The sequence below is a fragment of the Muscardinus avellanarius genome, assembly GCF_963383645.1.
Source record: "Muscardinus avellanarius genome assembly, chromosome: 7".
NCBI lineage: Eukaryota > Metazoa > Chordata > Mammalia > Rodentia > Gliridae > Muscardinus > Muscardinus avellanarius.
This window is the reverse complement of record NC_137793.1, coordinates 62,990,109-63,013,840: the sequence shown is the minus strand read 5'-3', so window position 1 is coordinate 63,013,840 and position 23,732 is coordinate 62,990,109. Positions and strand designations below refer to the sequence as shown.

General features: G+C 45.6%; 1 protein-coding gene across 1 annotated transcript in view; it reads left to right on the top strand.

Moving 5' to 3' along the window:
* Window positions 1–17,879: 17,879 nt before the first annotated feature.
* The window catches only part of AHCTF1 (AT-hook containing transcription factor 1), a gene marked incomplete at its 3' end in the record, with an annotated part of 72,126 nt that continues 66,273 nt past the window's right edge, over window positions 17,880–23,732 (top strand). The window contains exons 1-2 of the mRNA XM_080699515.1: window positions 17,880–18,009; window positions 21,216–21,469. Of these exons, the coding sequence (XP_080555641.1) occupies window positions 17,889–18,009; window positions 21,216–21,469 (375 nt within the window). The 5' untranslated portion in view covers window positions 17,880–17,888. The remainder of the gene's footprint in view (window positions 18,010–21,215; window positions 21,470–23,732) is intronic.

The window sequence follows — 23,732 nt, the reverse complement described above, 5'->3', positions numbered from 1 at the left end:
CATCTCCTCCAGGTCTAACCTGTAAAGTTGGCTAGCTATAAATTAAGACAGCCAGGTGTGGTGGTACACGCCTGTGATCCCAGTGCTTGGTAGGTTGAGTCAGGAGAATCACAGATTTAAGGCCAACCTCAGCAACTCAGGAGATCCTCATCAACTTAGTGAGACTCTTTTTCATAATAAAAAGCACTGGGAGTATAGCTTTGAGGTAGAGTGCCCCTGGGTTCAATCCCTAGTATAAAAAAAGAAAAAAAAAAAAGTTAAAACACACACTGGGGCTTGCTGGAGGTTATAGCTCCGGAGTAGAAGGCTTGCCTAGCAACTGGAGTCTGGCATTCTTGGATTCTATCCCCAGCATTCCACCCCAGAACAAAACAAAAAATAAAATAATAATAATAATAATAATAATAATAATAATACCCTCAAAGTTCTGTTTCTAATGAATATTAAAAGAATTGCCAAAGCCGGCACACTTATAATTCTAATATTTGGGAGGCTGAGACAGGAGGATCACAGGTTTGTGGCCAGCCTCAGCTATGTAGTGAGGCCCTCTGCAACTTAGTGAGACACTGTTTCAAAATAAAAAATAAAAAATAGGGCTGGGGTTGGCGCTCAGAGGTAGAATGTCCCTGTGTTCCATCCCCAGTACTGAAAAAAAAAAAAATTGCCTACATTGGCTTTTATTAATCGATTCCTCTATTTTTATTTCTGATGTGTTCTCCTATTTCTATAAGTAGAAGGAAAAACATAAATTCATTAACTGAAAAATAAAGTGAATGTACATATGTGAGGTATTTTGCTGAGTGTTGAGGGAGACGACAAATACATTTTTGCCTTAACAAAGCTCACACTGTAGTCAGGAAGATAATGTACAAGAAAGTAATTAGAATATATTGTGATAGATCTGTGTCCCCTTTCCTATTTCAAGATATGGACTTCTCCACTATGTGCAAACAGCAGCATCATTCATTAAGTTCCTTTGTTGGTTTGTCCCTTCTATGAACTCAGTGCCAACACATCAGATAATAACAGCAATTTTACGGCAGTATCACATTATTTTTTTTTCTGGTTCATTAAGCTGAAAATGTTTTGTTTGTTTCTCTTTCACATCTACCCTGTGTTTTGTTTCCTAATTATTCTTGTTGGTATTTTAAAGCAGGCAGAAGAATAGATGTTATTTATTTATTTTTTATGGCTGTGTCATCAGGGTAATTTATGTTCTTCTAGAGAAGAAAATGAGACAGATTTAGGAATCCTGTTTGTTGTCTGACTAGGTTAGCCAAATATTAAATATGATGTGAGCAAAAATCTTTTTTTTTTTTTTTGCAGTACTGGGGATGGAATCCAGACCCAGGGACGTTGTACTGCCAAGTTACACCCCCATCCCTATTTTTTAGTCTTTTTATTTATTTATTTATTTTAATAGAGTATCACTGAGTTGTTAAGGGCCTTGCCAATTAGCTGAGGCTGTCCGTGAACCGCAATCCTCCAGTCTCTGCCTCCTGAATGCTGGGATTATAAGTGTGTGCCATCACTCCTGGCTCAAAAATCTTCCTTTGAAACAAGTCGGACTATTTATGTGCCTTTCTGATTCTAATAATCTATTATTTATACATAAAATTATACTTTAGGTAAACTAATATTAAAAATCAATGACCAGCTGGGTCTAATGGCACATGCCTGCAATCCTAGCCTCCTGAATGTGGGATTACAAACATGCACCATCAGGCCCGGCTTGTGTGTGTTTTATACTAGGGATTCAACCTATGGGAATTCTACCTTCAAGCTGCACCCCAGGCCCTATTTTATTTTTTTTTACTTTGTAACGAGGCCTAAATTGCTGAGGCTGGACACTAACCTGTGATTACCGGTTCGCAGACAGCCTCAGCTACTTAATAAGGCCCTCCCTAACTTAGTGAGACCCTGTTTCAAAATAAAGAATAAAAAATAGAGCAAGGGGTGTAGCTCTGAGGTTGAATGCCCCTGGGTTCCATCCCCAGACCCACAAAATAAAACAAATAAAACAAAACAAACAAAACACCACACACACACAGACACACACAAACAAACAAACAAACAAACAAACAAACAAACGTAGTAGCTATGAGAGAAGCATTTCCAAACTGTGCAGTCTGTGCTTCCAGTGTAGCTGGGAAATAAAGTGGTGGGTGGATGGAGAAAGTCAGAGGCAAAAAGGGAAACAGGCATGAAAAAACACGGTTAGTATATTTTCAATACATGTTTTTATTGACTCCTGTATTCTGAGGTTGAAGGGAAGATATGACAGCAAAAAGACTTGAACTGGCCCTCAATGTATTTAAGACAGAGCTGGGTGTGGTGTTGCATGCCTGTAATCCCAGGATTTGGGAGGCTGAGACAAGAGGATCTCAAGTTAAGGACAGTCTCAGCAACACACTGAGACTCTTGGCAACCTAGTGAGATCCTGTTTTCAAAAAAGCAAGGGAACAAACATAAATAAGTGAAAAGGGCTGGAGGTGTAGCTTGGATGTAAAATGTCCCTGGGTTCAAACCCTAGTAGCACCAAAAAAAGAAAAGAAAAAAAAAAAAGGATTGGTCCAACATATAAACAATTATGAAGTCAGTTTGTTAGTAGGAATGGAAGGAATGATTAAAATCTGAAAGACCAAGTCTAATTTTAGAAGAAAACCAATGTCGTGGGTGTGGGTGTAGGTGTGTTTGTGTGCGTTACTGTGGATTAAACCTAGAGGCATTCTACCTCTGAGCCACATCCCCAGCCCTAACTTCTGTTTTCGTTTGAAAGAGGGATGCACTAAGTTTCTGAGGGTGGATTTGAGCCTCCTAAGTACTGGGATTATAGCCATGGGCCACCAGGCTATTCTAATGGATGTCTTTTAATGAATCCTCTAATTCAGTGCCTTTTGTTTTATAGATCCAATAGCTGACGCCCACCAGAAAGTTCACCTGGCTTTCAGTCATACAGCTCACTAGCAGCACGCCTGGGTTGAAGATGCATGTGCCTCTCTTTCTTTCCTACTGTTTTTTTTTCTTTTGTTACTAAAGATTGAATCTGGGGGCATTCTACCTCTAAGCCTATTCTACCCAGCCCTATGCTCTATATTATTTATTTGGAAACAGGGTCTCGTTAAGTTGCTGAGGGTCTTGCTAAATTGCTGTGGTGGCCTGGAGCCTGTGATCTTCCAGAACCAGCCTCCCAAATACTGGGATTATAGAGGTGTCTCACCATGCCCCATGAAAATGCCTGTGTTCTGACTACCAAGCACAGCAGCACTCAGGAGTTGAGCATAAAATGATGGGTCCAAAACATGCAAGTGTCAAATATGGAGCACAAGGGTGATAAGTAAAATAAAAAATTAAATGCGAGTAAAATAAAAATAATGTGCGTACGGCGGAGTGTGAAAAACACGAGAGAGGTCCGGTACACGTGGCATGTAAAGTTTTAATGGCACGGCTCTCCCGGGGATCAGGGCGAGGCACCGTGGGGCCCGCGCGCCTGTCCGAAGCTTGAGGACGCGGGCTCTCCTTTTAAAGGCATGCATCTCGCGAGATGAGGGTTTACTCGCGGGAACGCCCAATTCTCGCGGGGGTTTCAGCCCCTCCCTTGCCCTGCAGAGGTCATGTGACACAAAGTCACATGAGTGCAGGACCCAACTTAACATTCCGGCCTTTTGATGGTAGGGATAATGGATGACGATTGGACCCTCTAGCTTCTTCCTGCTGTCAAGGGGCGTCGTCAGGGGCCCCAGGCTGGGAGGAGTCGGGAGTTCAGTCCCCCAGAAGGGGGTGCAGGTGGGTGCATAGCTGCAGTGCGAATTGGAGGTTACCCTGGACAGCTTAGTGATGTGCGCTTGAGGAGGCTTGAACAGGCAAGGGCTATTAAAGAAAAAGACAAATCATGAGATTGAGCAGGCGACCAAAAAGGAGACTGGCTTACTTAGTACCTGGAGAGCTACCCTGAGCTGGCAAAGAGGATGGAGGTTGAGGGATCCAGGAGCCGTCAGTCTTCAGCCAGGCTGAGTAGAGCCAGCGGCAGGGCCTGGTCTGGAAAGGTGCTCCCCCTGTGTTGAGGCACCTGGGGCTCAACCTTTTCCTAGGGCACTGTTCCAGTGGCCCTCCTGGCCACACGCTGGGCACAGTCTGATTGGTGGGCATGGCTTCGCCCCACTTCAGGCAGGCTCCTGGAGGTAGTTGTTGTTGCAGTCCTCCACACCTAGGTGGCGCTCCAGAGGGCTGAGCCGCCACCGCCAGCTGAAGGGCAGCTACCAGGGATCTGCTTTTTGGCAAAGTCGGAGTGTACGCTCCATTTCCGCCTGTTTCTCTCTGGAATTAAAACTTAGATGCTATGTTAAGGTTCTGTCAGCTGCGACGGACCTATACTCACAAAGAGCACGTCCCGAGACGGGTGTCCAGCAAGAATGGCAACGCGGACTCCGCACAGGCAGACAGAGAGTGTCGCCCCAGCCCCGGCGTTTCCCACAGCACCTAGGGCGCGCCCACGCGGGCCGCCCAGCAAAATTGCAGTCTGGCGCAGGCCAAGATGGCGACTGTGACATCACCAGGCAGTGACTACGCGCCATCACAAAATGGCAGCTGGCGGGAAAATAAATGGAAGCTGATGGGGGAGAGCATTTGGAAGGATACCAGACTGCTTATAAAAGTTCCTAACTATTCCTGGGCCACCGCAACCTATTTCCCAACTCGTATCAAGGCAGACAGGCTCTCAGGGCATCTGCTAGTATAAAGGTTCGACTCCCCATAATTGGTTCGCGGGCGGAAACGAAGAACAGGAAATGGGCGTCCCCGATTTCCCTGCTCAATCGTTCGGAAACAGAGGTTAAGAGATAGGGAAGAACGTCTTCATTCCTTCTCAAAACCGGAGGATGACCTGGTCATCCACAGGGTGGTCCCAGTGGACCGGGGGACAATGGGTCACCAAGCGCTTGGATTTTTGGGTCCCAGTGGACCGGAAGACCCAAGTCCGGAACCCGCTAACCAAGGGAAGGAGGCAGTTTACCGGAGTGAAGTGTTGCCAGCCAGCGCTGGCTGCGACAGAAGCGCTGAGAAGCTGCTGGGAGCGTGGTGGAGCTGGGGCGCGTGGATGCCGGTGGCTGGTGTGGACGGCACTGGCGGCTGGCGCAGGTGGGATCAGTGGGGGTGCGCAGGTGGCATGGCTTGCCGGGCAGGCGGCGTGGAGACAAAATGGCTTCCAGGCACGCGCCAGACGCTGAGGCTGGGCCCCGAGGAGCACCGCCAGTGAGCCTGGCTCGGGGCGGGTGGGGCAAACCGGCCAGAGGTCCCGGCGGTGACCGGAGAACCAAGCTGGAACGGTGCTTTAGGAGGTCCAAGCGGCAGGCAGAGGTCCTGGCCCGCGCAGGCGGTTGGCAGGCAGAGCAAGTGCCAAGCTGCCTGGCTCGGGCCGGAAAGATGGCCGCCGACTCCTAGGATTGGTTAGGAGTGGAAAGTGGGAGGGATTAAAGATTGTGAGGCCTCCAGTGAGGCCATGAGGTGGGAGGGGTTAAAGATGGTGAGGCCTCCAGTGAGGCCATGAGGTGGGAGGGGTTAAGGATGGCGAGGCCTCCAGTGAGGTCATGAGGTGGGAGGGGTTAAGGATGGAGAGGCCTCCAGTGAGGCCATGAGGTGGGAGGGGTTAAGGATGGCGAGGCCTCCAGTGAGGCCATGAGGTGGGAGGGGTTAAAGATGGTGGGGCCAAGATGGCGGCCCCCCAGTGATTCCACGTGTGCAAGATGGCGGGCCAAAGCTGGCGACCCCCCCCCGCCAGTAATCCCATGTGGCTGCTTACCGGAATGGCCAGGCCCAGGCAGCAGGGGTGGGCAGGCACAGGGTGAAGGGCGCCAGGGCGCGAGTCCGAGTGGAGGAACCAGCTGGAGCGCGGGCTGGACTTGGCGGGCTGGGGGCTGTTTAGCAGAGTGGCGGCCACCTAGATGGAGGAGGCAGGTGGCCCCGGCAGGCGGGTCTAAGCAACGCCAGGCGCGGAGAAGACATAGGCGCGCGGTGTGGCGCAGTCTGCGGGCGGCGCGGTCCCATTCCAGCGGCGGGCGGCGTGGGCAGGCGGGAACGGCGGTTTTAGGAGGTCCAAGCGGCAGGCAGAGGTCCTGGCCCGTGCAGGAGGTCAGCAAGTAGAACAGGTGCCAGCATCACCCAAGGAGCCTGGCTCCGGGTGGGTGGAACTAGCAGCCTGGCGGCCGGTGGAGCCTGCACGCCCCGGCAGTGGTGGCTGCGGAAGATGGCCGCCGGCGCTCCGGAAGAGAGCACATGGGCGGGAAAAGATGGCCACCGGCTCTCAGCAGAGCTTGGGGCCAGAAAGATGGCCGTGAGCTCTCAGCAGAGCTCGGAGCTGGAAAGATGGCCGCGGACTCTCAGCAGAGCGCGGGATCAGAAAGATGGCCACCGGCTCTCAGCAGAGCTCGGGGCTGGAAAGATGGCCGCGGACTCTCAGCAGAGCCCGGGGCGGGAAGAAGGCCGCCGGCTCTCAGCAGAGTGCGGGGCCGAAAAGATGGCCGTGAGCTCTCAGCAGAGCTCGGGGCCGGAAAGATGGCCGCAGACTCTCAGCAGAGCCCGGGGCGGGAAGAAGGCCGCCGGCTCTCCCGGAGAGCGCGGGGCTGGGGAAGAAGGCTTACGGTCCGGGCAGGCACGGGGCAGCAGTGGCGGCAGTGGCGGGAGCAACGCCTGCAAGCGGAGCGCTGGTGTGGGACCTCACAGTCGAGCTGCTGGCGGGTCAGAGAGTCCGGGGCTCAAAAAGAGAGTAAAAATAAAAAGAGAAAACAGAAAAAAAAAAAAAAAAAGGAAAAAAAATGGGGAGGGACCCAAGAGTTCTCCCGGTTCGGCACCAAATGATAAGTAAAATAAAAAATTAAATGCGAGTAAAATAAAAATAATGTGCGTACGGCGGAGTGTGAAAAACACGAGAGAGGTCCGGTACACGTGGCATGTAAAGTTTTAATGGCACGGCTCTCCCGGGGATCAGGGCGAGGCACCGTGGGGCCCGCGCGCCTGTCCGAAGCTTGAGGACGCGGGCTCTCCTTTTAAAGGCATGCATCTCGCGAGATGAGGGTTTACTCGCGGGAACGCCCAATTCTCGCGGGGGTTTCAGCCCCTCCCTTGCCCTGCAGAGGTCATGTGACACAAAGTCACATGAGTGCAGGACCCAACTTAACAAAGGGCATGTCAGCACATGTGGCGAAGGACAGCTTCTTTCTTTCTTTCTTTCTTTCTTTCTTTCTTTCTTTCTTTCCTTCTTTCTTTCTTTCTTTCTTTCTTTCCTTCCTTCCTTCCCTCCCTTCCTTCCTTCCTTTCTTCCTTCTTTCCTTCCTTCCTTCCTTTTTTTTTTTTTTTTGTACTGGGGATGTTACCCAGGGGCATTCTACCTTCGAGCTCTATTTTTTATTCTTTATTTTGAAACAGGGTCTCATTAAGTTGCAAAGGGCAAACTAAGTAGTAGCTGAGGCTGTCCATGAACCTCAATCCTCCTGTCTCAGCCTCCCAAATGCTGGGATTACAAGCTTGCGCCACCACGCTGGGCTTGCAAAGGACAGTTTCTATTTGCAGAGGTCGTGTGTGTGTGTGTGTGTGTGTGTGTGTGTGTGTGTTACTGGGGATGGAAACCACAGAACTCTTATCTTGGGCTATACCCTCAGACCTAATTTTTAAAATTATTTTCACTTGGAAACAGGCTCTCACTGAGGTGCTGAGAGCCTCACTAAATTGCTTAGGCTGGCTTTGAACCTGCAATCCTCCTGTCTCAGCCCTCTCAAGTATTGGGATTACAAGCGTATGCCACCATGTCCTCTATTTAAAGGGGCTACGGGTGTAGGTCAGTGATAAAGATAGTGCTAAGTAAGCATGCGCAAGGCCTTGGGTCCACCCCCTAAATAGAACTAAACAGAAAGTTGTTACTAACCTAACCCCTAGTCCATCCCTGCCATAATTTAGCATAGTACCTTGTGCAAACTGTAAGAAATATAAGATCTTTTCTTCAAACCACAAAACAAAGACAACTCCATTCTATATTTATTATTATTATTATTATTATTATTATTATTATTATTATTATTATTTTGGTGGTACCTCCGGGCTACACTCCTAGACCAATTTTTTTTTGGGAAACAGGATCTCTTAAACCAGCGCGTCTGGCTTCCGACCTGCGCGATCCTCCTGTCTCTGCCTCCCAAGCGCGGGATTACAAGCGTGCGCCACCATGCCCGGCTCTTAACTTTTATTTTATAACACCCTGTTTTACCCCATTTTGTATTAACTTCTATCTCTCAGATTTTGAAAACTCTCAGCCCAAAGCACCATATCCTGATGGAGTTAGAAAGTTAAAAATGTGTTGGTATCCCACAGATTTGTGAACCCAAGCCCTCACCAAATGGCACGGGCAAGATGGCCTCAGGGATAAATCCCGGGCAGAATTCTTTTTTTTTTTTTTTTTTTTTTTGGTGGTACTGGGGTTCCTGGAAGCCCTTCTACCTCCGGGCTACACTCCCAGACCTATTTTTGCATTTTTATTTGGAAACAGGGTCTCCTAAACCAGCGCGCGGGGCTAGCTTCGAACCTGCGCGATCCTCCTGTTTCTGCCTCCCAAGCGCGGGGATTACAAGCGTGCGCCACCACGCCCGGCTTCGGGCAGAATTCTTGCTTGCTTACTAGACTTTTCTTGGTGGCAAACCCTTTTTGCAAAAAGTAAAAGTTTGCATTGCTGAGTGATATCAAGTGTTTGTGTTCTATGGCTGATTCATATTTTCCACAAACACCATATTTTGGGAGGCTGCTGTCAATAAAGGAACAAATACTATAAAAATAAGAAAATTATATTTTGCGCCCACGCGCATGTGTGTGTATGTGGTGTTGGGGATTGAAAGCTAGGGGCATTCTACTTTCAAGCTGTGACTCCAGCCTTTTTTTTTTTTTTTGAAACAGGGTTTTGCTAGGTTGCTAAGAATTTTGCTAAATTGCTGAGGGTGTCCTTAAATATGCAATCCTCCTCTCTGAGCCTCTCAAGTACTGGGATTACAGGCATAGGCCACCGCTCTGGTGGAGAGAAATACATTTATAAAAGGTAGCTTTATCTCAAAAAGCATATGGGAGAGGGAACAAACAGATATACTTTACTGATTAAAGAGCAGCCTGCTAGTATATTTATTTTCACTCTACCTCAGTTGTAATCTTATATTTATTATTTAGTACATTCCATATTTATTTGCTTCAAACATATTTGGTGCTGATGAAGTTTTTTTTTTTTTTTTTGCGGGTCTGGGAATGGAACCCAGGGGCATTCGACCACCGAGCTTGAAATGGTCTGCTAGGTTGCTGAGACGCTAGCTACATTTTTGAGGCTGGTCTTGAACCTGTGATCCTCCAATTTCAGCCTTAACCTCTCAAGTACTGGGATTACAAACGTGCGCCACCACCCCCAGCTTCCCCAATTTTTTACTTTATTTTTGGCAAGGTCTGAGGAAAATACTGCCCGGCGTGGATGCGCATGCTTGTAATCCCAGCGCTTGGGAGGCAGAGACAGGAGGACCTCGTAGGTTCGAAGCCAGCCTCAGATGGTTTAGATACCCTGTTTCCAGATAAAAAATATAAAATAGGTCTGGGAGTATAGCCCGGAGGTAGAGGCCCCTGGGTTCCATCCCCAGTAATAAAAAAAAAAAAAAGGAAAATACTAACAAAACAGAAAGGCAACAGAGATTTGGGTCAATTTCTCTTTTTTTCCCTTCTTTTGGTGCTGGGAATTGAATCCAGGGCCTCCTGCAAGTGCTCTCTCTACCAGAGACAACACCCCATACCCTCAGTATTTTTATTAATTTTTTGGTATTGAGGATTGAAACCAGGGGCATTCTACCTTTGAGGTACACCCCCAGGTCTTTATTCATTTACTTTAATTTTTAATTTTTGTGGTACTGGGGGTGGAACCCAAGGGCCTTCTACCTCCGGCTATACTCCCAGCCCCATTTTATCTTTTATTTGAAAAGTGGCTGGCAAAATTGCCGAGACCCTCACTAAACTGCTGAGGCTGACTGAACATGCTAGCTGCCTGTCCCAAGTACTGGGATTACATGCATGCGCCACCACACCTGGCTTTTTAAATTTCTTTTTTTTTTTTTTTTTTGCGGGTCTGGGAATAGAACCCAGAGGCATTCGACCACCGAGCTTGAAATGGTCTCGCTAGGTTGCTGAGACGCTAGCTATACATTGTTGAGGCTGGTCTTGAATTTGTGATCCTCCAATTTTAGCCTCAACCTCTCAAGTACTGGGATTACAAGCATGTGCCACTACCCCCAGCTTCCCCTATTTTTTATTTATTTTTTTGCGGGTCTGAGGATGGACCTCCGAGCTACACCCCTTGGCTTGTTTTTTGTTCTTTAATTTGAAACAGGGTTCTCACTAAGTTGCGGAGGGCCTCACTAGGTAGCCAAGGCTGTCCGCGAACCGCAATCCTCTGGCCTCAGCCTCCCGAAGGCGGAGATTACACTAAATTGCAGAGGGATCACTAAGTAGCTGAGGCTGGTCTTGAACCTTCGGTCCTCCGGTCCCAGTCTCCCAAGTACTGGGGTTACAGACGTGCGCGACCACACCCGGCTACCGGGATAATTTGATGAAAAGGATTGCGCAAGGTGGCATGAATTCCTTGGTCAGGAAAGCACGCCAGGGTATTTAGGACAAAGTAGGAGGGAGGAGTAAGCGTCTTCCCTTAGAGGGCGCGCGAGCTCGGCCGAGCGGCCCCCCGGCCCCGCCCCGCCCCGCCCCGCCCCGCCCCGCCCTGCGCGGGCGGCCGCGCAAGGCACTGTGGGGCTCGTAGTCGTGGGAGGCGGAGGCCGGCGGTGCGCGCAAGGCCGCTCTTCCCGACGCCGCTGGCCCGGGCTCCTTTGCCCTGCCCCCTCTCTTTTCACGGTGAGTTTGAAAATTCCCGCGGAGCCGGCGCCCGAGCCCGGAACCCTCGCGAGAACTCGGGCCGCGGCCGCGACCCGCGCCGCCCGCTCCCCGCCCTCGGCTGCTCGGCCGCCCTCCCTTCCCGGCCCGGCGAGTGCGACGCGGGCGCCGGGAACGCAGCGGTGCGGCGCGGAGGCCGGAGGCGAGCCCGAGCCCGGGCCCGGGCCGGCGGTCCGCGCGGGAGCGGGAGCGGCAGCGGCAGCGGCAGCGGCCTCGGCGGCGTCTCCCGGGAGATGCGGTGACGCCCGCGGGCGGCGGCGCGGGCGCGGGCTGGGCCCGCCTGCGCAGGTAGGGGCGCGGCGGCCTGGGCTGCTCCCCGCCGCCGGCCTAGGCCGCGCGCGCCGGGCGCGGGGCGGGCGGCGGTTATGTAACCTCCCTCGCGGCGGCCGCGGTGCATGGCGGCCGCAGGCGCCTCGGGGTCCTTCCCGCGCCGCGCCCGGGCGCCCGCCGGCCTCCCCCGGAGCCGCTGGTGCGGGCGCCACGCGCGCCGGCCCGGGCCCCCGGAAGAAAGTTTGTCTCGTGATTGGAAAACGTGCGACACTTTGGGGCGAATGAGTCCGAAAAGAGAGAGATTTCAAGTTAACAGGAGGTCTTGGGAGTGTTCACGCACCGAGGAAGGGGGGGTTAAAAGGACGATTGCTTTGCTATTGGCTGATGTGTTTTGTGGGCATCGATTATTTTGGTTCTTAAAGCCGTCAAGGTCCATACTAGAGGTGTAGCGTTATAGGTAAAGAACATTAATCTTAATTTTTATTTTATTTGCCTTGGGAACGAACCCAGAGCTTCGTGCATTCTAAGCACGCGCTCTCCCACTGCTACCCCCCGCCGCTATTTTTTAAAAAAGCGATCAGTTGGAAAAATCGTTGGAATGACGTGGGTTCTTTAGACCACGTTGTAAGTCTTGTAGAAACTCTGAACTTGAATTTATTCTTAATAGCCTAAAGAACCTGTGGCCCTGAAGAAATAAATGGTAGGTTTACTTATTTCGAAGGATTCGACCCGGGATACACTATGGGAAGTCTCGTTCTCTGTGTACTCTGATCTTTGATCCTTGTCTTTCAGTTACATAGTACTAAAATGTCACTAATTCACAAGGCAACAATTATCGGGTAATTTTTGTCTTTTGAGACAAGGTCTCGCTTAGTTTCCCAGCTTGGTCTCCAATTTGGAACCCTCTTATTTCAGCCTCTGGAGTAGCTGGGATTATAGGTGTTTGACACATGTCTTGATTTTAGGGAAGAAAGTAAAACATTGTTGGATACTAAGTGTGAATACTTAGAGATTCCTCCGTGCCAAAAAAACAATGAAATCTTTAGCTTAGCTGAGTTTTTCTTTTAAGTCTGTTCTGTCTGTCCCTAGATATCATTCACATACTTTGTTTTCAGTTATTCCATAATTCTCACCAATCTTGGGCCCCGTCTCCCCCCCCCCTTTTTTTTTTTGCGGTTCTGGGGGTGGAACCCAGGGGCATTTCTACCTCCAGGGTATACTCCCAGACCTATTTTATACTTTTTTGGAAACAGGGTCTCACTAAGTTGCTGAGAGCCTCACCAAGTAGCTGAGGCTGCCTTCGAACCTGTGTGATCTTCCTGTCTCAGCCTTCAAAGCGCTGGGATTACAAGTGTGTGCCACCAGTCCCGGATATGGCCCCATTTTTTTCGAAGTGATGTTTGAACTTTAATACTTTTTGCTCATCTTCAGCTTGCAGTGCCATCTTAGATTTTTCAAATTCGCAATTTTTTTCGATATTCGGGATTGAACGCAGGAGCATTCTACCTCTGAGCTACACCCCCAGCCCTATTTATTTAGTTTGAAACAGTGTCTCACTAAATTGGGAAGGGCCCAGTAAGTAGCTGAGGGTGGCAACAAGGCTGGTGGTCAACTAGCTATCTTCCTGTCTCAGCCTCCCAAGTACTGGAATTATAAGTGTTAGCCACCATACCTGCTTGGCCAAATTTCAAATCCTCCCCTTTTTTTGGGGGGGGGTATTGGGGATTGAACCTAGAGGCATTCTACCTTCAGGCTATACCACAGCTCGATTTTATTTCTTAATTGGAAATAGGGTCTCACTAAGTTGCTGAGGGACTCACTAAGTTGTCAGGCTGCCTGAGGATTTCGGTCCTACTGTCTCAGCCTCTCAAGTACTGGGATTACTAACTTGGGTGACCATGACCAGCCAAAATTCTCCTTCTAACTGCCATCTTTCTCTGTACTTTTTTATTACCCTGTATCCCAGGGGAAATGCCCCTGGAATTTTACAACATAAGCAGCTCTCTTGTAGCTTACATTCTTTGTGTCTGATATAATCATGTTTGATTATGTATGTCTTCTTCTAGAATGCAAACTCCTTTAGGTCAAAAAGTAGGTCCCTAGTTGAGCCTCCCAGTTTGTAATCCCAGTACTAGGGAGGTTGAGATCGTTGGATTGAAGGTTCATTGCCAACCTCGGCAACTTAGTAAGGCTCTTAGCAACTTTATGAGACCCCTGTTTCCAAATAAAAAACAAAATAGGGCAGGGGCTGTAGCTTGTAGGTAGGATGCTTCTGAGTTCAGTCCCTGCAAAAGTCACACACGCGGTTGGTGATTAATACATGTTTAAGTTTGAAAGAATAACTGCTAAAGAGCTGGAAGTATCTGGGTCCACTGATAGTTTATATTAAAATCATAATTCTTAAGTCTTAAAAGTAGTAAAATTGTACCTAAAATGTTTTGTAGAAATGCTTAATATATGTTGCAGTGTTTTTTTTTTTTTTTTTTTTTTTGGTGGTACTGAGGATTAAACCCTGAGGACATTCTACCACTGAGCTTCACCCAGCCCTATTTTATTTTTTTCAAAGTAGGGGTCTTGCTAAATTGTTGAAGCTGGCTTTGAACCTGCCATCCTTCTGTCTCTGCCTCCCAAGTACTGGGATTATAGGCATGTGCTACCTAAAACATGATCTTTAAGGAAACCACAGAACTTCCTGTAACATAAGTTGGTTCCATTTTCCAAATGAGAGGATTTAAAGCAGGTCTCTTTTGGTCCAGCACAAATGGACATATTTTATAGTCTATTGTAATATACCACTCCTGACTTCTTTTGTGGTTTTAGATAATGTTTTTATTGAACAACTAGAATTTGGTTACTTTGGGGATATGCATATTTCACTCAGAAATTAGGTTTGGTTTTTTTTTTTTTTTTTTTTTTTGCGGTACTGGTGATGGAACCCAAGGGCTTTCTACCTCCGAGCTACACCCCCAACCCTATTTTTATTATTTATTTTGAAACAGGGTCTTTCTGAGTTGTAAAGGGCCTAAGTAGTAGGTGAGGCTGGCCTCGAACTGTGATCCTCCTGTCTTAGCCTCCCAAATGCTGGGATTACAAGCATGCACCACTGCCTGGTGTCCAGAAATTAGTTTAACATGTCTGTTTAATGTTCCTTATATCTTTTTACTGTCCTCCTATCCTGATTTAATGCATGTTTAGGACCTATTAGTTGTAAGGCATTATGACTTGTGAAATGCCCAGGAATAAGATTGGATAGAGAAGAATAACATAAGTAATGATTATTACTATTATTATTTTTTGTGTTACTGGAGATTGAACCCAGAGTCATTCTACCACTGAGCAATGCATACCCAGCCTTTTTTTTTTTTTTAAACAGTCTTGCTAGGTTGCTGAGAGTTTTGCAAAGCTGCTGAGGCTGGTTTTTAACCTGTGATTCTCCTGTCTCAGTCTCCCAAATACTGGGCTTGTGCCACCTTGTCCAGCAGTAATGATTTTTTTTAGGGGGGTTATTGGGGATGGAACCCAGGGGCATTTTACCCTTGAGCTATACTCCCAGCCCTATTTTTATTTATTTTGAAACAAGGTCGAAGTTGCAGAGGGCCTTACTAAGTAGCTGAAGCTGTCTGAGAACCTGTCATCCTCCTGTCTCAGCCTCCCAAGTACTGAGATGACAAGCATGCACCACCATGCCCAGTAGTAATGATTATTCTTGAGATGGCATTGCTTTGTTTCCCAGTCTGTTCCTAAACTCTTGAGCTCTAGGAATCCTCCAGAATAGCTGGGACTACGGGTGTGTGCCAGCACACCTGGTTATAAGTAATGATTTTTTTTTTTTTTTTTTTTTTTTTTGGTGGTACTGGGAATGGAACCCAGGGGCCTTCTACCTCCGGGCTACACTCCCAGGCCTAATTTTTATATTTTATTTGGAAACAGGTTCTCTTAAGCCAGCGCGGCTGGCTTCGAACCTGCGTGATCCTCCTGTCTCCACATCCCAAGCGCGGGGATTACAAGCTGCCCGGCTAGAGTAATGATTTTTAAAAAATCATATAGGAGTGGTAACTTAAAGGTAGAAAGAAATGTGCTCAGAGAGATTAGACCTTGGAAAGTTGACTCTGGGATGATGGGTGGTAATTTGGCAGACCTAGGTGGAGGGTGAGCAGTATAAATAAAAGAATGATCTGGGTGTGGTGGCTCACTTTGAGAGGCTGACTTTGGAGGATCCCAGGTTTGAGGACAGCCTCAGCAATCAGTGAGATATTCATCAACCTAGTGAAACCCTGTTTCAAAAAATAGGGGTGGAGGTGTGGCTGGCTCAAAGGTAGAATGTTCCTAGATTGAATCCCTGTACCTCTCCCACCACAAAATAAGCAAAAGAACAAAGGCCCAGTGATAAAGCACATGCCCAAGGTGTGCCAGAGACCCTGTTTTCTATTTCCAGCTCAACAAACAAAGCAACCTTACAAAAAACCCAAAACAATAAATAAAGGAATGAAAGTGCTAAGCCATGGCAAACTGGTGAAGGAGTTTTAGGTTTCTTAAATTTGGAAGGCTTTGATTGGCTGTGGATGAGGTGTCTTTTTTATATGTATTAGGGATTTGTTGAAGGGTTTTGATGAAGGGAGTGACATTCTATTTGTATGTTATCAAGAAGATGAACAGTATTCTCCTCTGCCTTCAGAATGTTACTGGCTTTGCCTATCTTGACCTTGAAGAAGAGTTGAAACCTTGTAAATTACTTTTTAGAGGTTGCCAATGCAGACATGTCATAAAGTCTGAAATTCTTATTGCACTTTTGTACAGTATTGAACATAGCCTCTTTGTGTTTTATACATCGTTTTGTTATATAAGATTCATTCCTTTCTTTCTTTCTTTCTTTCTTTCTTTCTTTCTTTCTTTCTTTCTTTCTCTTTCTTGGTACTGGGGATTGAACCCAGGGGCATTTTACCTCCAAGCTACAACCCCAGCCCTTTGTATTTTTTGTTTTAAAATAGGTCTGGCTAGGTTACTGAGAGTCCTTTTTTCTGAGGCTGCCCTTGAACCTGAGATCCTCTTGTCTCAGCTTCCCAAGCACTAGAATCACAGGTATCTGCTGCCATGCCTTAATTGAGTTGTTGCTCATATTATGTTTTCCTGTTTCTTTGCATGCCTGGCAATTTTGGTTGGATGCCAGACATTGTAAATATTACCTTCTTGGGTTTTGAATATTTCTGCATTCCTGCAGCAAAGTTACTTGGAAACAATTTGATCCTTTTCTTTTGAGGCTTGCCTTTTGAACTTTTTAAGGCAGGACCAGAGGACCCACTGTGTTTACTTATTGAGGTACTGGGGATTGAACCCAAGGGCATTCTTCCTCTGAGTTATACCCTAAGCCCTTTTCATTTTTTATTTTGAACAGGGTCTCACTAAGTAACCATAAACAGGTAGGCCTTGAACCTGTCTGTGATACTCCTATTTCAGCCACCTGAGTACAGGTCAGCCTTTAAGTAGACTTTAGCTTTTAATTTCTCCCTGCTACTGAAACAATACCTTTCTGAGTACTCTACTCACTGCTCATATTATGAGGTTTTCTACTTCAGAATTATTCCTGGCCCGGTGTAAACTCTGGGGGATTGTTTCTTTACTTACAGGGGACTCTGGTAGTTTCTTTACATGTTTATGCTGATTAGATCAAGATTTGGGGGGAGCCATTGCAGATCTCTCGAACTCTACCTTTGATTTGTATAAGTCTATGTGTGTTACTGGGGATTGAACTCAGGGGTACTCTACCACAGAACTATATGCCACCCCCCTTTAAATTTTATTTTTTTTGTGTGTGTGCTGGGGATTGAATCCAGGGGTATTGTATATCTGAGCTAAAACCTCAGCTCTCTTTTAATTTTGAAAGGAAGCCCTTACAAGTTGCTGAGGCTGTTGGAGGACCTGTTAACTTCCTGTCTCGGCCTCCCAAGTACTGGAAGTACAGGCATATGACACTATGCCTGGCTTAATATATATCCTTAGGCTTAGTGATTTTTTTTTCAAGGTTCTTTGGGAAATATTTCTTTTAGAAATACATTTTTTCTGTTTTTAATATAGTGGTACTGGGGATTGAACTAGGGCCTGGTGCATGCTAGGCAGGTGCTGTACCATTGAACCATGTCCACCAGCCTCAGGAAATAACATCTTCTTAGGAGAAAACACCTTAGACCCAGGCACATATTTTTTATATATATATATTGTGTGTGTGTGTGTGTGAGAGAGAGAGAGAGAGAGAGAGAGAGAGAGAGACAGACAGACAGACACACACACGGAGGGAGGGAGGGAGGGAGGGAGGGAGGGAGGGAGGGAGGGAGACTAGGGATGGAACCAGGGGCATTTTACCTCTGAGCTACACCTTCAGTCCTATTTTATTTTGAAACAGGGTCTCACTAAGTTGCAGGTGGCCTCAGTAGATTGCTGAGACTAGCCTCAAACCTGTGATTCTCCTTTCTCAGCTTCCGAGAACTGGGATTTCAAGTGTACACTGCCAAGCCCAGCTTTAATACACATTTTATGATTAGATTTTGGTCCTGTATTTTGTATGGTTGCTTGTTTTCTTTCTTCTTCCTTCCATTCCTGATGGAAATAATCAGTGTCTTATTCAGTAGTTTTAATGTATCATAATATAACTTTTAAAATATATTTACAGTGGAAGAATGCGAGATTTAAGAGCTCAAGTGACTGGTGGTTTCCTGCAGTTCCCAGAAGTGACCATTCAAGCCCTTGGTGAAGATGAAATAACATTAGAATCTGTGCTTCGTGGGAAGTTTGCTGCGGGTAAAATGATGTTGCTGAAAATTTACTAATTTGATTGACTTCCAAGATAAATAGTATATATATGTGTACATAGTAGCTTATTTAATATGGAAAAAGAAGGCACCATAGTGTAAAGTAGTCTTTCATAGCATGTGCAGCTACATATGTAACATCTACAAAATCAGTTACTGATTGGGGGATTATAGTTAATTTTTTTTTCTTGAACCCTACAATTTTTTTTTTTGGTGGTACTGGGAATGGAACCCAGGGGCCTTCTACCTCCAGGCTACACTCCCAGACCTATTTTATATTTTTTTTGGAAACAGGGTCTCTTAAGCCAGCTGAGGCTGGCTTCGAACCTTCACGATCCTCCCGTCTCAGCCTCCCAAGCGCAGGGATTACAAGCGTGCGCCACCACGCCCTGCTTGAACCCTACAAATTTAAAGCTAGATGTGGTGACGCATGCCTGTAATCCCTGTATGTTGGATTGTAATCTAAGTACTTGGCAGGCCGAGACAGGAGGATTAGCCTCAGCAAGTAGTGAGACTCGCGTTAACCTATTGTGACCCTGTTTCCACATAAATAAAATGGGCTTGGGATGTAGCTCAAAGCTAGAATGCCTCTGGGTTTAATCCCTAGGACCACAGTACTTCCCTCTCCTCACACACCTCCTACAAATTTATAAACAAGTATCTTGAGTATTGTCTGAATTTGGAAAGTAGAATAAAATACAATTGACCTCCAGCCCGATTTTACTTCTTATTTGGAAACTGGGTCTCACTAAGTTGTGGAGGGCCTTGCTAAATTGCCCAGGCTGATTTTGAACCTGCAATGCTTCTGTCTCAGCCTGCCAAGTACTTAGATTACCAGTGTAAGCCACCATGCCCAGCTATAATTGGCATGTTTTATTAGTGGTAAAACCTAAACGGTCTTAGAAGCAGAAAGATTTTGATTGTAGGGACCTAATAAAATTTTTTCTAAAAGTTTTGCTTCCTAATTCTATCAATTTGAACAAGATCTTAATATATGGGTTTTAGCTTTTGTAATAAAGAAGAGCACCATAGTAAAGTAGCCATTATGTTTTAAATTTTAGTCTAATGAAAGCTGCTGCAGAAGACTTCTGACAATGAGTTGACAGCGATGCTTTCCACCAGGAAGGCAGCAAAGCATATATGTCAATATTTTAGCTATTTATAGTGCTATTTTGAATATTAAAACAGTGATAGTACTTGTCATATACTAGGTACTGACGAAACCTTCATTGGAGCCAGGTGTGGTGGTGCATGCCTGTAATCCCAGCATTTGGGAGGCTGAGACAGGAAGATCGTGCAGGTTCAAAAAAGAATAATAAATAGAATTGGAGGTGTTGCTCGTTGTAGAATGCCCCTGGGTTCTATCCCCAGTACTGCCCCCCCAAAACAAAAAAAAAACCCAACCTTTTCTTTGAGCTGAGGGTGGTGGTGTATTCTTGTAATCCTAGTACCTGAGAAGCTGAGACAGGAGGATCCCAGGTTTGAGGACAGCTCAGTAGCAAGTAGTGAGACTCATCAACCTAGTGAGACCTTGTTTCAAAATAAAATTAAAAAATAGTGCTGGGGAGGTAGTTCAGAGGTAGAATGACCCTGGATTCAATCCTTAGTACCATAAAAACGAAACAATAACAAAACAAGTTTTTCATTGAGGTAGGACAAAACTTTTCTAATTAAGCACTTTTCTATTAGCTGAGAATCAAATAGGTTAAATAACTTGATTCTAAGTACATAGGTAGTGGGTGGCAGAAAGGAGCTTTGAACTGGCTTTCTGTGCCCTGTGGCGTGATATTTTCTTAAAGTATATAATATCCCTGGACTATAAAATGGTACATTCAGCTACCCTATTAGGATGCATGATGGACATCTCAAAAGATTACCACCATTAATTTAGTTGCTCTCGTGAAAATTTCAGCATCTTTTGTTTTACTCAAGTCTCTAATTCATCAGCAAGCAAATCCTATTAGCTCTACATCTCACGTGACAGTCAATCCATCCTTCCTTCCTCATGGAACCCAGGGCCTTGGGCTTGTTAGGCTCCTTTTAGCTAGTCAGCCTCTAAGGTTAGAACCCAGGGGCATTCTACCTCTGAGCTACACTCCCAGCCCTATTTTTTATTCTTTATTTTAAAACAAGGTCTAAGTTGCAGAAGGCCTTACTAAGTACCTGAGGCTGTCCATGAACCACTGTCTTCTTGTCTCAGCCTCTAAGTACTGGAATTATAACTGTGCATCACTATGCCTCTTTGTTTTTTGGTTAGCAGCTGGAGTAATATTTAAAAACAAAATTGTTATTATCCTAGTCTCCCCTCCCCCTGTGACTTGTAGGCTAAGAAGAGTTGTTTTTTCTTTTACTCTCTCTGGATCAGGGTCTTCCTTCTTCCCTCCTCTTTTCTTTCTCTTCCTCTCTTTTTGTGGCACTAGGGATTGTACCCATGAGCATTCTATCTTTGAGCTACACTCCCAGCCCTATTTTTTTTTTTTTTTTTTTTTTTTGCAGGACTGGGGATGGAACCTAGGGGCATTTGACCTCCGAGCTGCACCACCTGCCCTGTTTTTCATTCTTTATTTTGAAACTGGGTCTCACTGAGTTGCAGAGGGCCTCACTAAGTAGCTGAGGCTGTCCGCGAACCGCGATCCTCTGGTCTCAGCCTCCCGAATGCTGGGATTACAGGTGTGCACCACCATTTCCGGCTTTCCCAGCCCCCCCCCCCCCTTTTTTTGCATTACTAAGGTTAAAACCCAGGGGCATTCTATCTTCAAGCTACACTCCCAGCCCTATTTTTTATTTTGAAATAGAGTCTCACTGAATTGGCAAAGGGCATAAATTGCAAATGGCTATCCTCCTGTCTCAGACTCCCGAATGCTGGAATTAGAAGCTTATGCCACCATTTCAGCTTTTATTCTTTCATTCTGAACATGGTCTCATTACTGAGGCTGTCCTTGAACCTGATCCTACTGTCTCCACCTTCCAAGTACTGGGATTACGAGCATGGGACTCTCAACTATGGATGTTCAATTTATCCTACTGATTCGAGAACCACTCTTTTATAAATGCTTAGATTTCAATTTGTAGATACTATGTAAAGTTTTATATAATTAACTACATATTATATATAAAAGTGCTAACTGCTATTTAGTTTTGTACATAGAATACTAAAAATATTTTGCTTGATTTTTTTTTTTTTTTTTTCTCTAGGGAAAAATGGACTTGCTTGCTTGGCTTGTGGCCCACAACTTGAGGTAGTAAACTCTGTAACAGGAGAGCGGTTATCTGCATATAGATTCAGTGGAGTAAGTCAGCAGCCTCCTATAATCCTAGCAGTGAAAGAATTTTCTTGGCAGAAGAGAACTGGATTGTTAATAGGATTGGAAGAAGCAGAAGGGAGTGTCCTCTGTCTTTATGACCTTGGCATATCAAGAGTGGTTAAAGCAGTTGTTCTTCCTGGAAGGGTAGGTACTGTTTAAGAAATTTGGATATTTCACTTTGAGAACTGAAAGTTGACAGGGATGTGTTTACATTGTGAAGATTCATCAATGTTCAGATGCTGTATTATCAAAAGAACTTGGTACTTAAAATATAACTTTCTAAGCCTGGCATGGTGGTGCGTGCTTATAATCCCTGCACTTGGGAGGCGGAGACAGGAGGATCGCGCAGGTTTGAAGCCAGCCGTGCTGGCTTAAGAGACCCTGTTTCCAAATTAAAAAAAAATAAAATAAAGAGTAGGTCTAGGAGTGTAGCCCGGAGGTAGAAGGGCTTTCAGGAACCCCAGTACCACCCCCCCCAAAAAAAAAAAGATATATATAACTTATTATTTGTAGAAAATTTTAAAATAAAAATAACAAATGACATTATTGTTGTTCTAATATTCCTTTAGGTGAAAAAGTATCATTTGAATGTTCATATTCAGAGTTTTATTATATACATTTATAAAAAATGTACTAGTTATTAAGAGGATTTTAAATGTCTTTTCTGTTTCTCTTTTTTTGTGGCACTGGGGATTAAACCCAGGGGCATTCTATAAGCTCCATCCCCAGCCCTATTATATTTTATTTTTTTATATTGAAACATCGTCTTTCTAGGTTAATGGAAATCTCATTACCTCCTGAGGCAGTCGAACCTGTGATCCTCCTGTCTCAGCCTCCCAGGTGCTGAGATGACAAGCATATACCACCATGCCCAGCTTTGTTTTTTCTTCTTAAAGTTGAGACTGAAGCCTTGGAGCAATATGGAAAACAAGTATTCAATACAGTTAAAGATTTTTTTCTTATTTCTTTTTTGTGTGTGTGTGCTGAGGATTGAACCCAGGGACACTTATCTCTGAGCTATAGCCCCAACACTATTTTTATTTTGAAACAGGGTCTATGCTGCCCAGACTGGCTTCAAACCCTTGATCTTCCTGTCTCAACCACTCAAGCACTGGAAGTACAGGAATGTGTCACCATGCCTGGCTAAGATTTTAATATATGTAATGGATTCATTTGTAATCCCCATTTATTAGTTTTAATATGTAATTTTTTTCCTCCACAATGTCCACAGCCAAATTTATCCCTAGGCCCCAGGGCAGGGGACCCAGGGCCCATGAGCAGCGGAGCTTGCTGTGGCAGCCATCTGGGCCAGCCCCTATCACAACATGATGGAGGATGAATTTGACTTGACTGCAATATATAATGTTTTTATATACTTGATATATCTTTTTTTCTCTGTAGTACTAGGGTTGGAATCAAGGGACATTTTGTCTCTAGGCTACACACCTAGCTCTGTTTTATTTTTATTTGGAAGCAGGTATCACTAAGTTGATTAGTACCTCATTAAGTTGCTGAGGCTGTCCTCAAACCTGTGATCCTCCTCAACTTCCAAAGTAGTGATAGTATAGGCATGTGCCACCATGCCCAGCTATACCAGACAAATTACCCAGTAGTAATTGTAGGAGTACTTTAAATTCTGAGTTGTTTTTCAGCAGGTTTAAGTATACTTACTGCCCCGATGTCTAGGTGTATGCTTGTAATCCCAGTACTTGGGAGACTAAAACAGGAGGATCACAGGTTTGTGGCCAGCCTCAGCAACTTAACGAGGCTCTCCGCAACTTAGTGAGACCCTGTTTCAAAATATAAAATGAAATAGGACTGGAGGGTGTAGCTTGGAAGTAGAATGCCCTTGGGTTCAATCCCCAGCATCATAAAAAGTATATATGTATGTATATTTAAAAACATTACAAACAAGCCAGATGTGGTGGCACATGCTTGTAATCCCCACTCTCGGGAGGCTGAGACAGGAGGATCGCACAGGTTTGAAGCCAGTCTCAGCTACTTAGTGAGGCTCTCAGCAACTTAGTGAGACCCTGTTTCCAAATAAAAAATAAAGTAGGTCTGGGAGTATAGCTTGGAGGTAGAAAGCCCCTGGGTTCCACCCCCAGTACCACCCCCCCCAAAAAAAAAATTACAGATATACAGATCCAAAAATCATAGAAGTGTGAGATTCTTTCTGCACATGGTATAGAAATGTATAACCTTATATACACACAAATATATGTATGCTTACACATGTATGTATCATTTATATATTGAATACTTTTTTCTTATTTTGTGGTACTGGGGATTTAAACTTAGGGACATTCTTCTGCTTAGTTACACTTCCCTTTTGTTATTTTTATCTATTTTTTGTGGTATTGGGGATGGAATCCAGGGGTATTCTACTTCTGAGCTATACTCCTAC